Below are 19332 nucleotides of genomic sequence, written 5' to 3'. Positions count from 1 at the left end.
TCTGAAAGTCTGTCATATTCTGGCAGCTGATTATTGTGAAATTGTTATTGTACACTTCTCTCAATTTAAAAAGAAACACCTCTCTTTGCAGTATCCATCCATTCTTTCGGAAAACGGTGAATTCTGGGCTTTTTGTGCAATTCATAACATGATCACTTTCTGGTAGGAGCGACAGTGGCAATTTTTGTCCTGTTGTTTCTAACAGTAAGATTGAAATGGCTAGCCATGCTATTTTTTTCTGCAAGGTTATAGTCCGTATGCATATGAGGGTATGTATGCACATGAGTATATGTACACACATATATAATAACAAATTGACACATGTAGCTCCTATCAAAAAATAATAATGTTATGGAATGCACAAAAGCACAAAATTCGCCATTTCAATATGGCAACTGCATGCACTTCATAATGACTTAATTGGAAGAATTAATTCCAAAATTGCCGACTAGCAATTTTAATTATCAATGAAATCATAATTATTCCCCAAATTTTAAAAGAAAAATATGAGAAACGGAAAAAATATTTCTGCAGTACAGTCTCTGAACTGAGTGACACTAAACAATTTTGTTGTAAACATTGTTACGAAAGCGTGTTATATAAAATATTAATTTATAATGTAATCGGCTGAAAATATATTACTTTATACTGTCATCGCCTGGGCATACATATGTTTTGAATCTTTCTGAAAAGAGCACTTTTCCTAAAAAAAAGGACACTGGTTTACCGCAGCTACTGTGTAGCATTCGCGAAGAACACATGCTGCTTTTATGGAAACAGACTAGGGAGCTCTGAGAGGTTACGTGATTTGCATGGTCAGAGAGACTGCCACAGGGGCAACAGCCTTAGCTCATCTCTTTCTCTTCTGAACTTTTCTCGTCAAAGTTGAACTGTTTGAGTTGAAAAACCTGTCAGAAGACCTTGTTGCTGCAAATCGCGAGTTATTAAAGAAGAATTCCGAATCAACCAGCCACAACTGCAGACCGACTGTGGAAACAAGTTTCAAGACAATCCTTGAAATTTTTTTTCTAACTTGTTACTTGGCCTAGTTTCTAAGCCGTGATACTCTGCAGAGCTTTATCTCTTTTGTGCATGCGTGGTAGAGTGGGGTTGGGGGTAATTGTTTGTGCGTGCCCTTGCGTGCGCATATGTGTGTGTGCATGCGTGTTTTTGTATTAGTGGATAGTTGAGCACATTTGCATGTTTTAAACCTTTCGTTAATAATTTCTCCATCTTTACCTGAGTGAGTTTAACTAAATTTACTTGTTAGATTAAGGAACCTGGCTGCCTTATTTCTTGCATTAAATTAAATACACACGTTAAATTGGCAATATCACCTCCCTTTAACTCAGGAGTAGGGCAAAGAGAGGAGTCAGTCTCCCACCCCCACTAACTTGGTTTAACAACATGCACTACCTTACAGAATAATGCACATGTTTTATATGTGCAGATTATTTAGTCTTGCATTGTTATAAAATGGTATATGCGTCAATTACAGAAGGGAGATTGCCACTGCAAAGCACATGCAGTTGTGACATTCTGAACTAGACCCAGTAGAATGCTTGTTTGGCTGGAAGTATTGCAAGTATTATTTTTGTTATGGTAATCATGCTGTATGTAAAGGAGCCCAATTATATTATAAAGTTTATTGGTTGATTGTAGGAAGGATAATATGTTGCATAACACTGGGATTTACAGAAACCAGAGCTGCCTATGAAAGTTTGTGTCGACCAAGGTACAGAAATCTTTGTGAAAATCTTTTGTGATCTCGCCTTACCCACTCTACTACTGTTTTATTTCTTTACAAGTTTTCCTCACAGCAGTGGGAAAAAACTTCTTTTGTGGGGCTTGGGCAAGGAGGGTCTATATCTTTTGTAGGCTGTATTGGTCAGGTGTGCTGTGTATTCTTGTGAGCACGTCATCGAGTTTTCCCCTAAGAATCTGCAACAAATGCAAAGGCAGACTTGACTTGTCTAATGTAGCTAATGCAGAGCTCCCCCTGCTGTTGACTGAGATATGATATTTAATTGTGATAACTTCATGTGTGTAGGAATCTCGAATTTCTTGCAACATTCTCGAAGTCAGAGAAAGACACGAGGGCTCCATGTTCTCTCTCCCAAGCCATTCAGGCATGGAGTAACTGGTGAAAGAGATGGCCATCTTTGCCGGGTCCAGAGACAGACACAAGGAGGTCCTCTGACTTGCCTGCCTCCCGCTCCATACTGGATGACTGAAGATCAGAAGTATTGTACTAAACTGCAGCAGGAAATTGCAGAGCAACCTATTTAAGTAAAGGAATACGTCTGCAATTCCTTGCATTGCCTACCCATGTGAAATAAGTTTGAATTTTAAGATCGGACTTGCACCATTGGAAATATTAATCTTTACACGTAACTTGCCTTGAAAAACGTATGAAAACTAGGTAACGTAACGAGATTACATGAATGAAAGTTACAGAAGATTAAGGTTTTCAAAAAAAAAGGAAGCAGCTTTTTGCTTTTGTGCTGAGCAACCTGTATTCCCTTGGATGATTTGATGAATTTCAAAAATACTATTAAGTTGTAATTAAATTAATAATTATATTGTTAAGTTCACGTATATAACTGGGCTGCTCTTGATCATTTTTGAGATGGCCATGGTTGTATTTTTCTTATAAGCTTATTTAATGAAGATTATAAAATTTGTTATTTAAAATACTCATCCAAATTTTAAAGTAAAATATTTTAGGAACAGAATTTATGGTATTTTAGCCTTTGTGATGATGTGAATAGATTTAATGTGATCTTATTTTTTTAACAAAAGTGCTGAATCAGAGTTTTGTTGCGTCCCAGCAACTTTTACAGCAATAATTATTAACATAACATTGTATAAATTCATGGGCACAAATGTAGTATTGTAGTTGAATGTGACCACGAAAAGTTCTGCTAAGGCCGTAAAATGTAATGTGTTCTATTCAGCACACTTAATTGCCCTAGTTCAGTTCCTATTTGAAATGTAAAACTTTACACTAACCTGGGTAAGAACCTGCGCAATTTCTGCCAGCAACCAATGTAGAATACAACGACAAATTGCATTTAATGTAGTAAATACAATGACAAAATGCCTTTAATGTAGTAAAATGTCACCAAAACACTTTATAGCAGCATTTAGCCATAGTCCACAAAGGACCACAGGCATCTCTTCCATTAGAGAGAAACAGTTGACTTTATATGCTTGAGGGGCAAACGTGGGGCAAGGTCAGGAAACAGGCCTCCATAAATTATCACAGTGAATATAGAGATTAAACCCGCGCCGTTGGCATCATTCCGCATCACACTCCAGCCATTTAAAACGCAGCATTATCAGAGAATTTGCAGCAACCACGCATCTGCATAAGGATCTAAATGACCAAATGTTTTGTCAAAGAAGTATGACTTATGGGTCGGGAGAGGAGAGAGAGCAATAGAAAGTCAGAGAAGCTTCGGCAGGGAATTATAGAATCATAGAATCTTAACAGCACAGAAGGAGGCCATTCGAATCTCAGTTGCAGCCACCAACAATAGGGAAAACAAAATAGAGGATGCTCAGTGACAGAATTGGAACACGATATTCTCAGAGCATTGTTGGGAAGGAGGAGCTTACTATGGTTGGCAGTGGAGAAGCATGGTGTAGGCATATGAAAGCAAAGATGACCATTTTAAATTTAAGGCATTACTGAAATGTGAACTAGCGTGTGAGACAAGGGATGATTATTGTACAGGGTGTTGTGCTGTTTAGGATATAGACAGCAGAGGATGAGCTCAGGTTTAAGAAGGAGGGAAGATGGGAGGCTGGCCAGGAAAGCATTGGAGCAATTGAGTCTGGAGGTAACCAGAGCGCAGGCAGCAGATTTTGGTAGCAGATGGGCTGAAGCAGGGAATGAAATGGGTGATATTATAGAGGAGGAAGCCAGCTGTGTTGGTTGTGGGGAGAATATCAGGTCTGAAGTTCAGTTCAGGGCCATATAGGACAGAGTTGTGAACATTCTGACTCATCCCAGGGAGAGGGATGGAATTGGTGGTTATGAAATGGAGTTTGTGGCTGGGGCCAAAGACACAATGGCTTCGTTTTCCAATATTGGAGAAAATTTCTGCTCAGCCAATACTGTATGTTGAAAATACTGAATGCCAAATTGTAGGCTGTTGATGGTGTGATTGAGAGAGGTGGTTGTGAGATAGAGCTGAGGGTTGTCAGTGCTCATGTAGAATATGGTACATTTTCCAAAGGGCAGCATATGGATGAAAAATTAGAGGAAGCCAAGGATATAGATCCTTAAGATGCCTCCAGAGTTAATGATGCGGGAGTGAAAAGAGAAACTATTAAATATATTTTTCTGGTTACAACTGGATAGATTAAAATGAAACCGGGAGAGGGCAGTCATTTTAAGTTGGAAGTTACAGGAGAAGCATGGGAGAAGGATGGTATGGCCAAGTATTTAAAGCTTCGGACAGGTGGAGAAGGATTAGGAGTAACAAGTCATTTGTGGCTGACAAATGTTGTAGCAGGGGCAGAAACTTGATTGGAGAGGCTGAGGCTTTGCAGGGATGATGGTCAAGGATCTGGGAGGAAGCAGCATGTAAAACAACTTGGGAGAAGAAAGGGAGGTTAGAGAGGGGCGAGGTAGTTTGCTGGGAGAGATAGTGAAGGGTGGGGATTTTGAATGGGAGGGTGTTCATAACACATTTAAAAGGAAGTGAGACACTATGGATGAGAGCGAACCTTTTATATATCCTAACACGGTGGTCAGGAAGAGGAGTTACATGGGCAGCAGTTCTGTGAAAATAGGGTTGAGAGATCAAGAGATGAATCTTCTGGACAAGATTAATTCTGATAGGTAATAAGAGTTTCTGGTGTTTGTACAGGAATTTTAATGAATAAATTGTATTTCCGCATTTGATTGTTTCAAGTTCTAGTAAAGTTCTTTTGTGTATGATTCTTTTTATTCTCAGCCTCTTGCACAACACAGTCACTTGTTTATAGCAAATGAAGTGCGCATTGAAATGAGTCTTCCATAACCTATCACAAAATACAAGCAACTAAAGTCAGGACACACTGTTCAAGCAGTGTTTTACCTGAAAGTTATTTTTCCTCTCTCTCTCTCTCTTTATTCCTCCCTCTCTCTCTTTGTCTCTCTCTCTTTCCCGCTCCCGCATTCAATTTTCTTTGTTCCTCAAGGGCATTGACTCACACTGTAGTATAGTTTCATTTGAGCCTACACAGTGACTATATTCTGTTTTACATTCAGTGCCATTGGAGGCATACCTTTTGTAGAGCCCCTTTGTCATAAAGTCACAACATCCTTATAAAAATGCCAACATCCTAGAAGCTTAAAATGAACCAGGATGGAAGAGATTAGAAGGGTAATTGAAGCTACATTGAGGAGAGAGGTTTTGAAGAAATTTTTAACCATGGAGAGATTACTGGAGGTAGTTCCAATGGGTAGGCCTTAGTTAGTTGAAGACTCTGCCTTGGGTGTTGGATGCAAGGTAGGCAAGGAGGTAATTAAAACTGACAACAAAGAATTTGAAGTGAGTGCATTGGAGAACATTGGTAGGTCGGTTGATATTTTCTGTGATGGGCAAGTGGGATAACATTGGTGAAGAGGAATTTGCTTTACTGCAGTGGTCAGTGGAACATGATGATGAGTAGTTGATTTTGTTTTAATTTTTTTCCTTTGGCCTTCAAAGCCCAGAGTTCCTGACATCAGTGTATCATGTCTGTTGCCATCCTGGTTTCGGGCAGCTAATTTGGCTTCGATGACTGGTAGAACATGGCCTATGTAGAATGGTTCCCCATGGGATGCTTTTACTCATTAATGAACCCGAAAACCAATTTAATGCATATAAAGCAGGTGAGGTCACGCTCCTGACTCGCCAAAGCCTGTCCATCATCTACAAGGTGCAAATTTGGAGTGTGATGGAATACTCCCCACTTGCCTAGATGAGTGCAGCTCCCACAACACTCAAGAATCTTGACAACCATCCAGGACAAAGCAGCCGGCTTGACTGGCACCACATCCACAAACATTCACTCCCTCCACCACCGATGCACAGTAGCAGCAGTGTGTACCATCTAGAAGCTGCACTGCAGGAATTCACCAAAGCACCTTAGATAGCACCTTCCAAACCCATGACCACTACCATCTAGGAGGACAAGGGCAGCAGATAGATGGGAACACCACCACTTGCATGTTCCCCTCCAAACCACTCACCACCCTGACTTGGAAATATATTGTTGCTGGGTCAAAATCCTGGAACTCCCTCCCTAAGAGCACTGTGGATGTACCTATACCATGTGGACTGCAGCGGTTCAAGAAGGCAGCTCACCATCACCTTCTCAAGGTGAAACTCGGGATGGGCAATAAATGCTGGTCCAGCCAGCGGAGCCCACATCCCGTGAATGAATTAAAAAAAGCAGGTGAGGTGCACAAGTATTAGAACACCTCTGATGTTTTATATAAATGTTTAATAATCATTGGAAACCAAGTACATTCCAACCATTAATTTGTTCTAAAATAACCATCCCTGGTACATATTATGAATTATTCCGTATTGTGGTATGTGAGCAGCTAGTTTGATTAACCGTATGGAAGTCATTTTATATCTGGCGGAATGATAAATATCCCTCTTCAGCAAACAGCCATTATTGGCTCTTTTTCCCTATTGATTATGTATGACAGAAAATCGTTGGGATGTGGGTGGGTATAAGGGCCCTTCTCCTGCTTCCCAAGGTTTGCCACACTATAGAATGCACATTGAGGAAGGCTAGTTAAACAGTCTTGTGCAGTTGTGAATTAATTTCACAGAAGAGCCAGTGAGCAGATAACCTGCAGCCTTTGATATACTTGGGTATTGATTGTGGCATGGAGTACATAAGGGTTCAAGTAAAGTTGAACTAATGCTGTAGTTTAACTTCAATATTTTTCACTTTTTTAGTGATCCTTATGTGAAGTTGTCCTTATACGTGGCTGACGAGAACCGAGAACTTGCTTTGATTCAGACAAAAACAATCAAAAAGGTAAATTTTTGAATTTTTTGTACTTGTGCCAGGAGTGCCAAGAATTGACTGTTATGATCCCCATAGACACTGATAACTTTTAAGAAGAATTTTGAACTTCTGGTATCTATAACTGAAAGCATCACACAACAAGATTTCAAGCTTTAAGACTTTTACTGTAACAGACACATTAGAAGTAATGAAGACAAATTCTACTTGAAACTACAGAAAAGAACTTCGCCCATTTAACCCACACACCCAAAATTCGTAGATAATAGTTGTGCTTCATACTACCTCTTAAATGGACACTTCATTCTGGAACAATCAGGCCAAAGTGATTCTTGGCTCCTGAGGGCTTCCTTTCTTTCCCTTTCCCAGCTGGATTACAACTGATAGCAGAACTGACTTTCACGGTCAGGGATCAATTGGAGATTCTTTCTCTAGCCAAGCTTGGTGAATTTTCCATCTCATTTAAATCCTCAAATTTGGTGTCTCCAACCTGAACATGAGCTTCTGCCCACATTTCACATGGTGACTGGTAGGGCCAGAGTTCTCTACTCAAAGTGCTGGACAAGTTGCATCTATCTTTCTACTCTCCACGAACCCCCTTTCTCTGTCGCTCTCTCTGTCGCACACACTTTCTCTGTCTTTCTGTGTCTCTCTCCCTCTCCCCCTCCCTTCCTGTCTTCCTCTCTTCCTGCTCCTCTCTGGCTGACGCCCGCTCAACCTCCCGCTCTTGCGCTCGCACTCAACCGTTTGCTCTCTTTCTCTGACACCTATGTGGGGTTGTAGGGACAATCAAGCAGGCCAATAAAGTAACAATAACAGAAACCTTAAGCACTTGATACCTCAACCTTGTGCAGTTAAACATTGAAATGTTAACAAAAGAGATCGTAGAAAAGAAAACTTCTTATAACCTCTTAGAGATGTCAGTCAAGCAGAATCAACACCAGTACACTTGTGTAAACAAATTCACTTTCAAAGCCCTTTTATAATAGTCTGGGCATTCAGTCTTTCTGATGTTATAGTAAATTACTTTTTCTGTGATCTCTTTTGTTGATGCCTCAATGTGTATTTGCATAATGTTAAGAGGTCTCAAGGAGGCTTGTTAGTTCAGTTGGCTAGCCTTTGGTTTTAGAATAATGCCAACAACACGGGTTCAATTCCCATTTCAGCTGAAGTGAACTTATGACCTGCCTTTTCGCTCTGTTTCTGCAAGTGAAAGCAATGGCAGATCACCACTGACCAAAAAAAAAACTGCCCAGGAAACAGCTCACAATGAAGCATCAGTGAGCCAAGGATCTGCCTTAAGATAGAGAGCACATGAATGAATGAAGAGGTGTCAAGTGCTTAATGCTTCTGTTATTGAGAGGTTAATGATCTATTTAATTGACACTTTTATGGGGCTGTAGGAGTATATCAAAAAATTATGAATGGGTGTTTTTTTCTAAGCATTTTCACACATGCTATTGTTACCAAGGGGTTCAGTGATTCTGTACATAGTGAAAACTAGGTGAGTGGGCCTAAAAGTGTCATGAGCTTGTATGGAGGGTGTGAGGGGGTGTCAGTTGGCATTGAGTGGCTATGGGAGCCATAAGGGGTTATGGGAGTGGGTGTGGGGCAAGATTTGGCATGGAGGTTTTAAGGGGCCATGGTGGTAGGTGGGGATGTTTGAGTTGGCGTGGGGACTATAAAAGGCAATTGGATTGGGTGGGGAGGGGTGATGGTATGAGTTAGCATGGTGCATGGGAGTGGTGCATAGGCAAGACCTTTAGAATATAAATTTCAAAAGATTCCTGAATTCAAATTATGGTTGATGACTTCTCTGAGATCCATGAGTCATGGAGAAATTGGCCTGACTCACGAAAATTTTGTGGGGGGGTTGAAAGATGCCTATTCCCGCAATGGAGTTAGTCAGGTGGGGAAAGCAGGGTGCAGCCTCTTTATTTGCACTCTTATCCTATGCCAGCAAAAATTGGGGGCACTGGGGATGGGGGCAGAAATCCCAGAATCTAGCCTGATCTGCCATTTTTAAATGGCTCTGGGGTTCTTCTGCCTCTGCGAAAATTCGGCCCTAACAGTTTATCCACAGTCAGCACACCTACTCCGGTCATTGTTTACAGGTGTGAATATCTTGCAGCACCTTACCAGTAAGACAACGTGAGCCACACTTTAACCTTTAACAACCAAGCCACCCAACCCTCACCATATGTTTTCTCCACAACTCTCTGGTCAAGAAAGTAAGAGCCCATGGGATCCAAGGCAAAATGGCATGTTGGATCCAAAATTGGCTGAGAGGCAGGAAGCAGAGGGTGATGGTAGAGGGATGTTTCTGTGACTGGAAGTCTGTTTCTAGTGGGGTTCCACAGGGCTAGGTGCTGGGGCCCCTGCTGTTTGTGGTGTACAGAAATGATTTGGTCTTAAATGTAGGGGGTATGATCAAGAAGTTCGCGGATGACATGAAAATGGTAAGGTGGTAAATAGTGAGGAGGATAGCCTTAAACTGCAGGAGGATATCAATGGACTGGTCAAGTGGGCAGAGCCCTGGCAAATGGAATTCAACCCAGAAAAGTGTGAGGTAATACACTTGGGGAGGGCTAACAAGGGAAGGGATTATGCTATGAATGCTAGGACCCTGGAAAGTACTGAACATCAGAGGGACCTTGCAGTGCATATTCACAGATCCTTGAAGGAAGCAGGGCAGATAGATAAGGTGGTTAAGAAGGCATATGGGGCACTTTCCTTTATTAGTCGAGGCATAGAATACAGAAGCAGGGAGGTTATGGAACTGTGTAAAATGCTGGTTAGGCCACAACTGGAGAGCTGCGTGCAGTCCTGGTCACCACATTATATGAAGGATGTGATTGCACTGGAGAGGAGATTTACCAGGATGCTGCCTGGGCTGGAGGGTCTGAGGTATGAGGAAAGATTGGATAGGCTGGGGTTGTTTTCTTTGGAGCAACGAAGCTTGAGAGGGAACCTGATAGAGGTGTATAAGATTGAGGGGCATAGATAAGGTGGATAGGAAGGTACTTTTCCCATTAGTAGAGGGGTCAATAACCAGGGGGCATAGATTTAAGGTAAGAGGTAGAAGGCTAAGAGGGGAGTTGAGAAATCTTTTGACCCAGAGGGTGGTGGGAGTCTGGAACTCGTTGCCTGTAAAGGGTGGTGGAGTCAGAAACTCTCATAACATTTAAGAAGTATTTAGATTTCCGCTTGCGTTGCCATAGCCCTCCAGGGCTATGGGCCAAGCACTTGAAAATGGGATTAGTGTAGTCAGATCTTTGTTGACCGGCGCTGACATGATGGGCCGAAATGCCGCCACCTGTGCCGTAGACACCTATGAGCCTACAACAGTCTCTGCAATTTCAGTCTCTTCTTGGCTACTTTCTTTAATGCTTCCACAATCTTCACTGACCCCTGACTGACTTGTTCCTGACCTTGTCCCTTCTCATCACTCCACATAACTATCTCAGCATCTGCATCTCGTTAGTATCCAGTCGTTGTTCCTTTCTTCTTGATGTTCTTCAGGTTTCTGCATTATATAACAAGGCTGGTCTCACAATTGTTCTGTACATTCTTCCTTTCAGTTCTTGCGGTACTTTTCTTTCTCGCAACACTGCACTGCATTTCTTTCAGTTACTCCAACCACTGCTTAATTTCCATTGCCATACCTCCATCTTCTGCCATCACTGACCCCAGGTATTTGAAGCTACCTTTTTTTTAAGACAATGTATAATCTAAATTTAATTATATGTAAATGAAATTATATTAATATTAACATTATTAATAGTTGTCATTCTCAGAGATTCCAATTTATATTGCACCTTTGAGTCAAACTATTGAAAGTAAGATGGACCGGTTGTGTTTTTAAAAATTATTTCATGGATGTAGCCAGCAAGGCCAACATTTGTTGCCCATCCCGACTTGCCCTTAAACTGAGTTGCTTGCTGAGCCATTTCTGAGGGCATTTAAGTGTCATTTGGAGTGAGGAAATGGATAACAGTTTGGAGCTTATACCTTGATGTGTAGCTTCCACTACTGACATCTTAAAGCTCGATTGAAATAAACTTTTCAGAAGAGCAGTGCAAGTTTACTGAGGCCATATTGTACAAAGTTTGACCCAACCTGCCATAGGTTGATCATGATTTGAGTCTTAAGTATTCTCTGGAGTGACTGAGCAAACGCAGCAGGACAAAAACAAATGAACAGAACCGCGTTCACAAAGTATAATGCTCAAATGAGTTATTGTTCACCAGCTGTATTTTCAGCCTTCCGTCCAACTAGGATCTTTGTCCAGTTATCTGCACGTGTCGCAGGCATCTGAGATGCACTGTACATTAACACTGCGCAGCAGTAAGGCATGATCTCAATGCCACATTTGTAAAGTAGTAGCCTATGTCAGATCAGGTTTGCATTATGCTAGGAATGAGCACTTTTATTGAATTTAACCCTCATTTCATAATCTATCTTTTGGGGTGTAATCATAAGGCTAATTCCATTTTAACCCCCACATGACAAGGCTTTTATGTAATGTATTATTTTTCAAAGGAGATCCCTTCTGTATTTTTTTTTAAAAGATGCTGGAAATCTGAAATAAAGTCAGAAAATGGTAGAGAAAGTTCGTGTTTATTGCAAGAGGAATGGAATATAAAAACCAGAAAGTTTTACTGTTACTGTACAGGGCCTTGGTGAGACCACATCTGGAGTACTATATACCGTTTTACAATTTCTTTGAAAAAAGACATAATTGTGTTGGAAGCAATTCTGACAAGGTTCACTTGACTCATTCCTGAGATGAAGTGCTTGCCTTATGAAGACAGGTTGAACAGGTTGGACCCATACCCATTGGAGTTTAGAAGAATGAAACATAAGATCCTGAAGGCACTTGATCGGATGGATAGCGGGAGGATGTCTCCTCTTGTGGGAGAGACTAGAGCTAGGGGGCACAGTTTAAAAATAAGAGGTCTCCCTGTTAAGATGGAGATGAGAATTTTTTTCTCTGTGGGTCGTTAGTAGATGAAATTTTCTTCCCCAGAAAGTAGTGGAGACTGGGTCAATAGATTTATTCAAGGCTGAGTTAGTTAGATTCTTGATAGACAAGGGAGTCATAGAATCACAGAATCTTTACAGTGCAGAACGAGGCCATTCATCCCATCGAGTCTGCACTGGCTCTCTGAAAGAACATTCTACCTAGTCCCACCCCCCTACCTTATCCCTGTAACCATGCACATTCTCTCTTTTCAGATGGCAATCTAATTCCCTTTTGAATACTTCCATTGAACGTGGCTCCACCACCCTCTTGGGAAGTTCATTTCAGAATCCAACCACCGTCTGGGTGAAAACATTTTTCCTCAATCACTTTTACTCCTTTACCAATTGTTTTGAATATGTGCCCTCTCGACCTTAATGCTCTTTTGAATGGGAACAGTTTCTCACTGTTTACCCTATCCATACCTATATCAAGTCTCCTCTCAGCCTTCTTTCCTCTAAGGAAAACAGTTCCAACCCCTCCAATCTAGAATCATTCTTGTGAAACTCCACTGTACTGTCTACAATGCCTTCACATCCTTCCTCAAGTATGGTGCCCAGAACTGGACTCAGTACTCCAGATGAGGCCTAACTAGTGTCTTATACAAATTCAGCATGACCTCCTTTCTCTTGTACTCAATGCCCCTATTAATAAAACCTAAGATATCAAATGCTTTATCCATTGCTCTCTCAACACGCACTACCATCTTCAATAACATATACACCGAGGTCCCTCTGTCCCTGCACCTCCTTTAGAGTTTCTCCATTTTGTTTTGTACTGTGTCTCCGTTTTCTCCCTGCCAAAATTAATCATCTCACACTTCTTTGTGTTGAACTTCATCTGCCACTTATCCATCCAATTCACCAATATGTTCATGCTTGGTTGAAGTTCAAGACTATCCTCATCATAGTTGGCAATGTTTCCAATCTTCATGTCATCCACAAATTTTGAAATCATGCCCTGCACACCACAGTCTAGCTCATTAATATATATCAGGAAGAGCAAGGGCTCCAACACTGACTCCTGGGGAACTCCACTACAAACATGGTTCCAATCTGAAAAGCACTCATTTATCACTACTCTCTGTTTCCTGTCCCTCAGCCAGTTTCAAGTGCCTACTTTTTTATTCCATGAGCTAGAATTTTGCTCACAAGTCTGTTGTTTGGCACTGTATCAAATGCCTTTTGAAAATCCGTATACGCCACAACAACAGCATTGCCCTTATCAAACTTCTGTTACCTCCACAAAAAATTCCAGCAAGTTAGTTAAACGTGATTTTCCCTTAATGAATCCATCGTGGCTTTCCTTAATTATTCTGCACTTGTCTAAGTGACTATTTGTCCTGGACTCCAGTTTCTAGAAGTTACCCTGTAATTGAAGTCAAACTGGTCATTTGCAGTCTTTGTTCCTTTGTCTGTGACATCTTTTGATTATCTGCTCCTATCACTGCTTGCTTGTCCCTACAACACCCGCCCCACCTTAAACCAGCTTATATTTCACTGCTCTCCTAATATTCACTCAGTTCTGTTGAAGGGTCATGAGGACTCGAAACGTCAACTCTTTTCTTCTCCGCCGATGCTGCCAGACCTGCTGAGGTTTTCCAGGTAATTCTGTTTTTGTTCTGGTCATTTGCAATTCCCTAGTCCTCTGGCACCTCCCCTGTGTCTAAAGAAGACTGGAAGATTATCAGTAGTGCCTCTGAAATTTCCACTCACTTTCCTCAGTACACTTAGTTGCATCTCCTCCGGCCCTGGTATCTTATCTATTTTAAGCAAAAATAGCCTTTCTAACACCTCAATTGTAAATTCTTCAAGTGTACCAGTTACCACCTCTCTCCCCTCGGCCTGGGTAGCAGCTTCTTCCTGTGCAAAGACAGATACAAAGTATATGTTTAATACCTCTGCTATTTCTCCTGCCTCCGCGTGCAAGTCCCCTTTTTTTTAATCCCAAATTGGCCTTACTCTGACCACCCTTTTATTATTTATATGCTTATAGAAAACCTTGGGATTCCCTTTTATTTTAGCTGCCAGTCTCTTTTCATGCACTCTCCTTGATTTTCTTATTAGTTTTTTCACTTCCCCTCTGGTCTTTCTATATTCAGCTTGATTCTTCATTGTATTTTCTACTTGACATTTGTCGTACGTGCACTTCTGCCTTTTCATTTTCACCTCTATCTCTCTTGTCATCCAGGGCGTTCTGGATTTATTTTTCTTACCTTTCCCCTTCAAGGGAATACACTTTGACCTTGCTTGCAATACTATCTCTTTGAAGATAGCCCATTGTTTAGCCACCGTCATTTCCGCCAACATTTGATAACTTACTGGATTCAGATGCACTCTCATCCCATCGAAGTTGGCTTTCCCCCAATTAACTATCTCTGCTCTGGATTGTTCCTTGCCCTTTTCCTTGGCCAACCTAAGCCTTATGATACCATGGTCACTGTCCCCTAATTGCCCTCCCACTGATAGATGATCTACTTTGGCCAACTCATTCTCCATAACCAGGTCCAACAGTGCTTGCCCGCCCGTTGGACCGCAAACGCACTGCTGCAGAAAATTATCTTCACATTCTAGGAACTCGTGCCCCTCTTGTCTATGTGCACTATTCCTATCCCAGTCTATATTTGGATAATTGAAGTTTCCCCATTATAATTACTCTATTTTCTTGCACCTCTCTGTAATTTCTTCACAAATTTGTTGCTCGACATCCCTTCCACTGGTTGGCGGTCTATATACTACAACGATCAATGTTATTGCAACTTTTTCATTCCTTATCTCCAGCCAGAGAAATTCCATCCTTGTTCTCGCTGGAACATCCTATCTCTCCAGCGCAGTAATGCCATCTTTAATCAATACCACCACTCCTCCTGCCCACTTTTCTTCCTTACTTGTCTCTCCTAAACACCTTGCACCCAGGAATGTTTAATGCCCAGTCCTGCCCTTCCTTGAGCCTGGTTTCTGTTATAGCAATAATATCACAGTTCCATTTGTCAGCCTGTGCCTGTAGTTCACCAATCTTACTAATCGCACCCCATGCGTTCACATACATGCACATTAAGCCTGATTTGGGCTTTTTTACTTTCCCTCTTACTCTGACCCCATCTGATGACTTACTATTGCCTTCTCTAATTATATCAAACTTTTCAAGTATCTTATTAACCTTGATCCAACTCTCTGATATATGGTCTACTTCCCACTACCAGCTCTTCTCTCACCACCCTTTGTTTCTCTTCGGGTTCCCACCCCCCCCGCCAATGTAGTTTTAAGCGTCCCCAACAAACACTAGCAAACCTCCTCGTGAGGACATCAGCTTCCATCCTATTAAGGTGTAATTGTCCTCCTTGTGCAGGTCTCACCTGCCCCAGAACCAGTCCCAATGCCTCAGTAATCTAAAGCCCTCCCTACTACTCCTTTTCTCCAGCCACTTGTTGAACTGCTCAATCTTCCTTTTCTTCTGCTTACTGGCACGTGGCACTGGGAGTAATCCTGAGATTATTGATCTTGAGGCCCTGCTTTTTAATTCCCTTCCTAACTCCCTAAAATCTGCTTTCAGGACTTCATCCCTTTTCCTGCCTATGTCATTGGTCCCAATGTGGGTCACGATCTCTGGCTGTTCACCCTCCTGCAAAACAATGTCCTGCAGCCGCTCTGTGGCATCCTTGACCCTGTCACCAGGGAGGCAACATACCATCCTGGAGTCATGTCTACGGCTGCAAAAACGCCTGTCTGTTCCCTTAACTATGCACTCCCCTACCACTATTGCTCTTCTACTCTTCCTCCTCCCCTCCTCTGCAGTTGAGCCACTTGTGGTTCCATGAACTTGGCTGTTGCCATATCTCTTTGAAGAACCGTCTCAGTCACCAGAATCCAAAATGGAAAAGCAGTTAGAGTGAGGTAGCTGCAGGGGAGTCCTGCACTACTTGCCGGTTTCTCTTAGATACTCTGGCATTCACTCATTCCTGTTCTGCCTGTGTACTACTTAGCTGCTGAGTCTGGGAAGACCTATGCTGACCAACCAATCGACTTAGGGGACTCCTGTGATGTAATTTTTAGATTTAATCCATAAATTTATGGACTTCCCTGAAGCCATGTAACAGCCAGCTTACTGGAGGCTGAGGAAAGGTAGAAAGTGAAAGGAGCACCTCCTTCCCTCTTCAATGAATCTCCTCACTTAACAAACTCCAACTTCAGCACTCTAATGCACACAAAGCAGCATTCCTGTGCAGGCAAAAGCAGCGCTGGAGAAAGTCTGTTTCTATACTCCCTGATTCAAGCTTCTGAAAATCAGTTTAAGCCAGTTAGTGAGCTAATTAACTGGCTCCAGCTCCAAGCAGAGTCTATATACCCCTGATTTAAAGCTGGACTGAACCTTAACTTCTCCCAACCCAAAGAGCAACTTGTAGTTAATTGCTAAATTAGAGAAAAGACTAGACTTCAGATAGAATTAACATTTAAATTAAATTAACCCTTAAAACTTCAACTTAAGCACACTAATGCAGCCAAAGCAGCACTCCAGTCAAGGGTTGTGGAGAGCAGACAACAAAGCGGAGTTGAGACCACAATCAGATCAGTCATCATCTTATTGAATGGTGGAGCAGGCTCCAAGGGCCGAATGGCATACTCATGCTCCTTGGTCCTATGTTCCTGTAATACAACCATGGGAATTCCCAGTCGCAGCTGCAGAGGACAATATCTATCCCCTTGACGATACTGTCTCCTGTCATTACCAAATTCATTTTCACTCGAATGCCTTGCATCATTATGTTGCGGTTTATCTATCACCCTGCAGTTCTTGTTGTCAACCACACAGGTAGCAAGTACTTTGTACATGTTGATCAAAATCAAGAAGGGAGGCTCCTCATTCACGACATGATGGAACCCCAAACACCGCCCTGTCCCTGACCATTGGTCAACTCTAAAGTTCTGCTTAATCTAAGGTGTGCGACTGCCTCTTGGAACAAAGTCTCCAGGTAACTATTTCCCCTCCCTAATGCCCAGCAATATCTGCAGCATGGTCTACAGTTTAACACCTCTGAGCTGAAGTTCCTTGAGTTGTGGACACTTACTGCAGATATGGCTGTCTGACGTTGCAGTGCTCTCCATGAATTCCCAAATGCTACACTTACAGCACACCACCTGTCCTGCCCGTCTGTGTAGCGTTAATTATTTATTTGATTAGGAAGTAGTTGGTAACTTAAAAAGGGAAAATAATAGCAAGTTAAGTCTCCTGGCTTTGTGATGAATGAAAAATATTCACCAGTTATTGAAGCTAAAACCCAAAGAAGATACTGGAAATCCTCAGTAGGTCAGGCTGCACTGATGACCTTTCATCAGAATGTTAACTCTTTCTCATTCCTCGGATGCTTCATGAATTGCTGAGGATTTCCTGCATTTTCTGTTTTTATTTCAGATTTCTAGCATCTGCTGTGCTTTGCTTTTGTATTTGAGAACAAAAAACAGCACCTACTTTCCTCGCAACACCAAATTACTAGTTGCACCAAATTCCTGACTTCAGTACTCTGTTTGTGAAGCACTCAGCTCTTTGGCCACTCTGCTTTTCAGAGAGAAACTGTTGACACACAGGAACTACAGAAAGATGGGAGTTCAGGGTGAGGGTAGGGTGGGCCAGTGGAAGGGAGGGAAGTGGCAGAGGCAGCTGATCAGATGGCTGTGGTCTTAATGACAAAGAAGTACATGAGCTCCTTGCATTTATTGCTGGAAGTGCGTGTGGTGGAGATGGTGGAAAGGGTTTAAGAAGACGGGTTGCAGTAGAGAAAATAAACTAGTGGCTAAATTTGCATTCCAGGCTGAGCTAGCCAGATATTGAAGTGAATGGCTAAACCAGTTGTCCACCATATCTGTTCAAGTTCCTTGGACATTAAGACTACAGCCAGTGTGAGACAGAGTTATGGTTTTGTTGGAGACTTGGGCATCAAAGGTGGAGGCGAGGGTGCACTAGCCAATCAGTAATGTTCAGTTGAATAGCTGGCCAAAGGCTAGACAGTTGGCATTTTGAAACCGCAGTTTTAAGTGAATTGGGGGTAATTTTCCCCAGGAGTGGACAAGGAAGAGAGTTGGTTTGGGAGGTGGAAGGGGGATGTGGGTGATGAGTGATAAAAGGAAGTGAAGAGTGGTGGTGTTATCTGTGATTGATAGAATAGATGCCATTGAGTATGTTCAAGCCTGAGGTGGGCAGATTTTTGATAGATGAGGGAGTTGAGGGTTATTGGGGGCAGGCAGGAAAGTGGAGTAAAGGCCACGGTTGGATCAGCCATGATCTTATTGAATGGGGAACAGGCTCTAGGGGACCTACTTCTGCTCCAGCTTACATTCTGATGTAGACAGACCATGTGAATTCGCAAGACCAAGGGAGTTGGGGAGTTCATGTGGTAAGAGAGTTTAAGGGCGGGCGGGGGGGGCAGTGAGCTCGGGAGTGAGAGTATGATGAGTTGGTATGATTGAACTCATCAAAGATGAGAAGTCTTTCAGTACAGAGGTTGAGGGAGGAAAGCAGTGAAGATGCCTTGGTGAGAAAATTTTTAATGTAGTTGGCAGCAGAGAGCGAGGATTTTAAATGAGAGGGGCGATCATACTTCATACGAACATGTGAATTAAGAACAGGAGTAGGCCATTCAGCCCCTCGAGTCTGCTCCGCCATTCAATAAGATCACGGCTGATTTGGTTGTGTCTTCAACACCACTATCCTGCCTACCCCTGATACCCTTTAACCCCCTTGTTAGTCAAGAATCTGTCTACTTCTGCCTTAAAAATATTAAATGACCATGCCTTTATCATATTCTGGGGAAGGTTGTTTCACAGACTCATGACACTTTGAGAGAATAAATTTCACCTGGGTGGAACAAGATGAGATGTTCAAAGGAGTAGAAAGAGCCAGGTGCAATTTAATGATTAAGAGTCACAACGACGGAAGTTATCATCACTTCTTAGCCATGTTTTTCTTGAGGCGATGATGTTCATTGATGGCAAGGGCCTTGTTCACAGTGAATGGTTCTTCTGGAGGGAGATGTGGAGAGGGGTGTTGAGATTGTTCCACTGGTTTAGACCACAGGCAGTGGGAGGGTTAAGTTGGAAGGGAAGGAGATGAGGCAAGGTGAGCCTGGGCTGGAAGGTCAGCAAAATTGTAGGTTGGGGCAGTTGGAGTCACTGCTTATAATGATCCAGCGCTGACTGCCTTGATGAGCCCCTCGAGAATGTCAAGGGAGGCACAAAGATATTGCTTCTTGTCCTTGTGTTGTCTGCTCTCTGCTTCATTTCTGTTATTGTAAA

At 42.2% G+C, this 19332-nt stretch overlaps 1 protein-coding gene across 1 annotated transcript in view; it reads left to right on the top strand.

The window, feature by feature from the left end:
- The window catches only part of nedd4l (NEDD4 like E3 ubiquitin protein ligase), a 441756-nt gene that overhangs the window by 173226 nt on the left and 249198 nt on the right, over window positions 1-19332 (top strand). The window contains exon 3 of the mRNA XM_041209743.1: window positions 6954-7035. Within this exon, the coding sequence (XP_041065677.1) occupies window positions 6954-7035 (82 nt within the window). The remainder of the gene's footprint in view (window positions 1-6953; window positions 7036-19332) is intronic.

The sequence above is a fragment of the Carcharodon carcharias genome, chromosome 1, assembly GCF_017639515.1.
Source record: "Carcharodon carcharias isolate sCarCar2 chromosome 1, sCarCar2.pri, whole genome shotgun sequence".
NCBI classification, from domain to species: domain Eukaryota; kingdom Metazoa; phylum Chordata; class Chondrichthyes; order Lamniformes; family Lamnidae; genus Carcharodon; species Carcharodon carcharias.
This window is presented reverse-complemented; position numbering and strand designations above follow the sequence as displayed.